The following is a 7,491-nucleotide window of genomic DNA, read 5'->3' as shown; positions in this document are numbered from 1 at the left end:
CCAACGGCTAGTTTAATATTCGGAGTTCTAACGACAAATTTCGTGATGGATGAACGTGGATTGTGTATTTCGTTCGTTTGTAATGTAAATTTACCTTTCCTTAGTTAGCCGGGTCGGCACCGGTTGTGGATACTCAAAGTGGTGTAAAATGGTCATCCTGTGCGTATGAAGACCACTCCTACTCCTATGTCGTAATCGATTCAATTTAAAAATCATCTCATCAGTCGCAGGCACTCGGTGTGAATGTGTGAACTTTGTAGCATTACACTCATAGTGCTTGGCATCTTATTTCGTCAAAAATATAGAAACCATAATTAAATTATTGAAAAAAAAACTCAATAATAAAACAATATTAAGTAGGTAGTTATTATTAAAAAATATATTAAGCCTACTAGGGTCGTTCTTTTTTATTCCGTTAGACATGAAAATCGCAAACTGATATCAATTGAATAAGGTAAATTTTAGCGGCTTTCATTTCCCTCGTGATATGATTTGCTGATATTTTTATCATATCGATCTTGAGCGTAATTTCCTGCTATTTAAGAGGCAGAAATGTTTCTTTATGGTTTTGTTTTCGAAATTCAATTTCTCCGACAACATTTCTAGCAACGAAGATTTATGCCCGTGAAAGGGTTAAATAGATAGAGGGTCTCTCTATGTCATTTCATGTCTAAGATTGAAAATAGTTAAAAAAACAAATACCTAATACTGTCTATCTATCTAAACATGATATTTGATTATGATACTAAATACTCTTGTTTGCTTGAACTTGTATTTTAACATCACAATTAAATTAAGATTCAGGGATTCATTGATAAAAACTGGCACCACCAAGGGAATAATTTGTTAAAAGTAATGTAGACTATCAGATTAAAGTCTCATCTTGGTTTGAAGTCTGTGAGGCAATGCTCTGAATTTTCAACTCGTATTCATTTTTATTCTCGACGAGGTTATTACATTGCGGTGTTTTAATTTGGCTGTGCTCGCCATTGTTGTTTTAAAGGCTAATGAATTAATACATGCCACTTTGGATGTGAACAGCTTAAATGTGATATGTAGTATGCATGTTACTGTAAAAGCTCGAACTATGGTTAATCTTAAGATTTAAGTGTAAGTCTTAGGATTTACTGACGTCAGTTGGTAAATGTAAGTATTTCTGAAAATACAACGATTTTTTCGAGCTTTTACCATTCGAATTCAGTATATGCTAGGTTTTACCTCTGTCAGCTGGTAGATGTTGGTTTTAGGAATAAAACAATGAGTAATTCTTAATTACTTACTTTAATCAATTATTAGACAAAACAGGTAGGTACATAGTATTATAAAGGTATCATAATAATATGATAGTAATAACTACAAACGAATACCAACTTCTTATATTCGTTTTGTGTTGTAATTGTTTATAATTTGTGCTTACTGTGTTCAATAAATTCTATTTCTTTCTTTATTTATTTAAACTTTTATGCCAAAATAAATTTGTAGATAAGGCGAACTTAATGCACTAAAGCATTCTCGACCAGTTTACCTTTTCTTTCTTTGTAACTTATTTAAATTATTTTGAAAAACCGGCCAAGTGCGTGTCGGACTCACGCACAAAGAGTTCCGTACCATTGATCTATGATTTTTTTTAAATTTAAGTTATTTGTATGAAAGATTACGCGGTAATAAGCGGTTTACGATTTACGAGGTATTAAAAAAAACTACTTACTAGATCTCGTTCAACACAATTTTTGTTGGTAGTGTTTATAGTAATTTTTTTTTTCCACTTTGGAAGCGTCTGTCACGCAAACTATTCGGTTTAGAAAAAAAATATTTTAGAAAGCTCGGTATCATTTTTGAAGACCTATCCATAGATACCCAACACGTATGTGTTTCATGAAAAAAAAAATTTTTGAGTCTCTTCTAAGTATGGGGAGCCCCCAATATTTATTATTATTTTTTTATTTTTGCATCAAAATCTTAATGCGGTTCACAGAATACATCTACCAAGTTTTAACAGTATAGCTCTTATAGTTTCGGAAAAAAATGGCTGTGACATACGGACGGACGACGGACAGACAGACATGACGAATCTACAAGGGCCGCCTACCTATAGTCAAAATATCATAGCGTTTTATACGCCTGTATGAACAGCTTCCTTCTTTTTAATGTTCTTTGCAGTTTTTACTTCCTCTAAACGGCTGACATGTTTTGTTTTTCAACATTTACCGTGCCATTAATGTAAATCCTAAGATTTACCAACGAAATGGTGGTAAGAGTTCGAATCGCAAACCTTTTGGGACATTTACCATTAGGAATTGGTAGATCTTAGGTTTTACTGGAATATCTTAGGATTTACTGCAATTCGAGCTTTTACAGTAACATGCATACTAAAATGATTAGGTATACCTACTTATTTTATAACTATACTATTTTGTACGAACATCGTCTTCCATTTTAAAATGGATGGTATGAAATAATGTGCCAATAGAAAAGGGCATACACTGTATGCCATACAGGTTCCATTCACATAGACGATGACCAGACCACAACACATAAAGGTAACACCTTGTTCTGTTCTAATTACTGCGATTTTTATAAGAAAAATGTATAGTTTGTTATGCAGTTGACTGTAGGTACGTAGTACCTAATAAGTAGGTAAATGGTTAGCTAACTTGTATAAAGTGAAATAGATCTTTCAACATTCGAACGAGCTGCTCAATTGAACGGAACCATCTAAGTTCTCTTTTTGAGCATATCCAAGCAAACATAGACCATTTTTGCTTAGAAAGTTCCAGATATTAGAGCGCGCTCAAATGTTTTCCAAAGGCGGAAGCATCCTCACTGCAAGCATGCTTACTTGCATCGGGTACCGCTAGCAGTGGTCCCCCAACCAGAAAGTGACCCGGGGTTAAAGGTCTTGGATCATTTGGATCTGAACTATCTACAGTAAGTGGTCGCGAGTTCAGGCAAGCTTCCACTTGTGTTAAGAAGGTACACATTTCCTCAAATGTGAGGGTTGTGTCCCCCACTACGCGTCTCAAATGGTATTTAGTGGATTTAACACCACTCTCCCATAACCCACCGAAGTTAGGTGCGTGGGGCGGTATAAATTTCCACTCTGTCCCATGGCCTTCTAAGTGTTCCACAATTTCCCCTTGAATACTATTCAATTCCGCTAACTCTTTCGAAGCTCCAACAAATGTAGTGCCATTATCGCTCCATAATTGAGCACAGTGTCCACGCCGAGACACAAACCGTCTAAACGCTGCTATAAAGGCTTGCGAACTCATGTCACTTACGACTTCTAAATGTATGGCTCGAGTGGCCATACAAATAAATAAACATATATAGCCTTTATAGGAGCGATTGCCCCGTCCCTTGGTTGTTCTAACCTTTATAGGGCCAGCATAATCCACTCCGCTATGTAGGAATGCTCTGGCTGGTGTACATCGCACTGTTGGGAGAGACCCCATGAATTGGGTTTGAACTCTAGCATTCTGTCGAACACATGTAACACACTTACGGATGTGTTGTTTAACGAGGCTTTTAACACCTATTATCCAATATGCCTCCCTTAAGTAGCTTATCATCAACTGGACTCCTCCATGCAGGGTATTTTTGTGTGCATCAGCTACTAGGAGCTTTGTGAAATGTGAAGTATGCGGTAATATAATAGGGTGTTTGGTGTTTTCTGGTAACTGCGACTTCTGCAGTCTACCGCTCACTCTCATTATTCCGTTTTCATCGAGATATGGACATAAAGATTTGAGTTTTGAACTTTTCGATTGTAAAAATCCTTTGGTCTGCAAAGTTAAGTACTCCTCACTAAATTCTTCCTTTTGCACTTTCTTGATACAGCAAACTAATGCATTTTCTATTTCTTTCTTAGACAGGTAATTGTCACGCTCTCCGTGGTTATAAAACCGTCTACAATAAGCGATTACTCTAAGCAATCTGTTTAAAGTAGAGAAGCGTTGCAATAATGTATCTTCAGTCATCGTATTCAAATGTACTTTCACAGCTTCTTCCAGAGTTGGTTTCAAATTCTTTGGTCTATTATATGGTATGTTGCGTTCATGAAGAAACTTTGGACCGGAAAACCATAGTTCATTACTAGCCAGGGCGTCGGGTAAAACACCTCTGGATGCGCAATCGGCAGGGTTTTCCTTCGTCGACACGTGATACCATTGCGATGAATCCAAAGTCGTCAAAATGTCAGACACTCTATTCGCTACAAAAGTCTTCCATTTACTTGGGTGGCTATTTAGCCATGCCAATACCACTGTTGAATCCGTCCAGGCCTTAATGTTGCTCTTAGGAATGTTGATAACCTCGCTGATCTCAGATAAAAGTCGTGCTAAAAGAGTAGAACCACACAACTCTAATCGCGGGATGCTTACTTGCTTTATGGGAGAGACTCTAGTCTTAGCTGCCAACAAAGAGACGTGTACATTTCCTTTGGCGTCTACAACCCGCAAGTAAACAACTGCTGCGTAAGCTAACTTGGATGCGTCAGAAAATCCGTGCAGCTCACGCATGTCTTCTCTACCGGAAGTGCCCAGCCACCGAGGAACTCGAACAGATGTGAGTTTAATCAACAAATCCCGGTAAGTATACCATTCACGTTTCATTTCATCGCTGATTGGTTCGTCCCAAGTTATGCCAGCTAGCCATAATTTTTGGATGAACATCTTTGCTATAATTATGCTAGGGGCTAACCAACCTAGCGGATCATATAATCGTGCTATTTCTGATAATATTGATCTTTTTGTTTCAGGTCCAGGCGACGCCGTAGGGAGACTCACCGAGTACCGGAAATGATCTTCGCTTCTGTCCCAGGTAATACCCAGAATCTTAGTTATATTATCAGCTTTCATATCAATCTCTTTGTTCTTTTCATTTTTTGTATTATCTTGTTCTAAATTTGTTTTTGTGTCCTGTTGTTCTGTTTTATTTGTACTTTGATTTTCAATTTTAAATATTTCTGAAAGTAGTTGTTTATTGTTGCTATTCCATTTTTGTAATTGAAAACCACCTCGTAACAATAGCTCTCTCATCTCTTTGTACAATGCTACTCCTTCCGTAACATCACTGCATCCTGTCATCAAATCATCCATATAAAATGATTTAACTACCCTTGGTGCTGCCAGCGGGAAACTTTTGGCCTCATCAAAACTGACTTGATGCAATGCTCGTACTGCTAAATATGGAGCAGAGGCAGTTCCAAAAGTAACAGTCATTAACTCGAAGTCTTGTATTTCAGATTCAGAGTTGTCACGCCACACAATACGCTGAAAAATAGCGTCTTCTTCTGCTATCCTGACCTGCCGATACATCTTAACGACATCAGCCACGAGTACAATAGGGTGCTCTCTCCAGCGCAACACTAAATGACTTAGATCTGCCTGAAGCTTGGGTCCCACCATCAATGTGTCGTTTAGCGATATTCCGAAACTGTTTTTACTAGACGCATTAAAAACTACTCTTACTTTTGTTGTAGTTTTATCATTTCTGACTACAGCGTGGTGCGGTAAGTAGACAGCTTCCTCCTTTTCTGAGTCATTCTTTTTTACAGGTCTCATGTGTCCTAGCTGCAAGTAATCGTTTATCACTTCGATATAACTCTTTTTCAAATCTGAATCTTTCGATAGCCTCTTCTCTAGTGATTTGAATTTTCTTACAGCGATATCGCGTGAATTACCACCCTTACAGCCAGGTTGAGTCTCACGAAAAGGTAACTTCACGATATAGCGTCCTTCCGGTGTTCTACTTGTTGTACTGGCGAAAATTTCTTCGCATTTTTGCTCTTCCTCTGTCCACATATTCTTAGTAGAATGTGGTTGCTCTTCTATTTCCCAGAATCGTTTCAATGCATCTTCTTCATTAATGTGCGCATGCATTACTGATATTTTGGGATTTTCATGACCTATTCTTGATGATTTCCTATACTTTTTAACTATCCCCGACACGATCCATCCCAATGACGTATTTTGCGCGATAAGCAAACCATCTGGACTTTTTTGCACTCCCTCTTTTAGTATTTGACTAAAAGCATTAGCCCCTAACAATATATCTATTTTATTGGGCATATTGAACTGTGGGTCTGCTAGTTGTAAATTGCCTAAACCCACCCAATTTAGTGACTCTATTTTTTGCTCTGGTAAATGTGAAATTATGAGATTTCTCATGACATAAGCTCTAATTTTGACCTGAAACTGTTTATCAATCCTAGACCGGAGAGTTATTGTGACTACATGTTTGAATGTCGTCGATCCTTTGTCTCCTAATCCAGTAACTGTTCCCCTTATTGACTCCTTTTTGAGTTTAAGTAATTGAACTGCAGCTTCTGTAATGAAACAAGCTTGAGAGCCTTGGTCTATTAAAGCTCTTACTGCTTGCTGTCCACAAACTTCAGACTCTATGTTGACTAAAGCAGTGGCTAGCAAAACTTGTTCGTATTTAGGTGCCTTATGAGTTGACGTACACGAAACTATTGGCGAAGGGCCAGCCTCAGAGTTGTTACTATCTGACACGTCCCTCACCACAGCCCTGGTGCCCCCGCCAAGTCGAGCGCGAAGCAAACACTGCCGTACCATCTTTACTGGAACCATTTCGCCGCATTTTCAGGCCCCTATTTGAGAACCTCTGGATAAGACCAGAACGCAGAAATTTTCGTCATCTAGTAAGCTATAATCACATACTTAAAATCCAAAATTTCAAGTCTGTAGGTCATTTAGTTCCGAAGTTAAGCGAAAGCAAAGTTTTGCATTTACGACACTCACTCACTCACTCACTGATGATCATCAAAATAGAACTAGTACTTCCCATTAACTCAGAGAGCTGAAATTTGGTACAGAGTTAGGGTTTAATGGCCACATAAAGGGAAAACTATAAAAACTAGGAAAATCGAAGATCTGGAGTAACCCCACATTCATAATCAATACTACTCCGGCACTGTGGTGTTCGCCTGTATCGCTTACCGCTAGATGGCGCTAGCACTAGCAAGTGGTGTCCAGATTTTTTTCCTTTCCAGAGCCCCCGTCGATTAGGTAAGTTGAATGTTGTGTAATTTGCATTTCGTTGATTTCGTTTACTATATTGTAAGGATCGCTAAGGTCATGTTATTAAAACAATTCTGATTCGTTGTCCATTTTAAAGGTCGTTGAGTTTATTTGTGTTTAATATCGTAAAAAAAATCGATAAAACGACGACGTTAAAAAATTTTGCCACTTTCTACAAAAATAAGTGAAATCCCACCAAAAACATTCTGTAAAAAACTAGCCAAGTCTCGATGGAGCTGCTTGTTTATCTCTAAAAAGTAATGAAATCTAGACAAAGTCGTGCCAAGTCTATGGTTCCTTACTGCGATTTCTTTATTATTATAGTTAATGTTGTGTGACTTGGCCGTTGAACAATCTTTATTAAGATAATCAATACATAAGTATCTATTATTGAAATACGCAGCTTTATAAAGCCTACAATTGACTGGTTATTGTTGAATCAACGTTT

The 7,491-nt window shown here is 37.7% G+C and overlaps 1 protein-coding gene across 1 annotated transcript; it reads right to left on the bottom strand.

Annotated features, from left to right (window-relative positions):
• Positions 1 to 3,376: 3,376 nt before the first annotated feature.
• LOC135072805 (uncharacterized) lies at positions 3,377 to 6,593 on the bottom strand. The gene is made up of 2 exons (XM_063966841.1): positions 3,708 to 6,593; positions 3,377 to 3,436 (listed from the first exon to the last, which is right to left on the bottom strand). The coding sequence occupies exons 1-2, from the start codon at positions 6,591 to 6,593 to the stop codon at positions 3,377 to 3,379; spliced, it is 2,946 nt and encodes a 981-aa protein (XP_063822911.1).
• Between the last annotated feature and the right edge of the window lie 898 nt (positions 6,594 to 7,491).

The sequence above is a fragment of the Ostrinia nubilalis genome, chromosome 6, assembly GCF_963855985.1.
Source record: "Ostrinia nubilalis chromosome 6, ilOstNubi1.1, whole genome shotgun sequence".
NCBI lineage: Eukaryota > Metazoa > Arthropoda > Insecta > Lepidoptera > Crambidae > Ostrinia > Ostrinia nubilalis.
The sequence above is the reverse complement of the archived record's forward strand: the minus strand, read 5'-3'. Positions and strand labels throughout refer to the sequence as shown.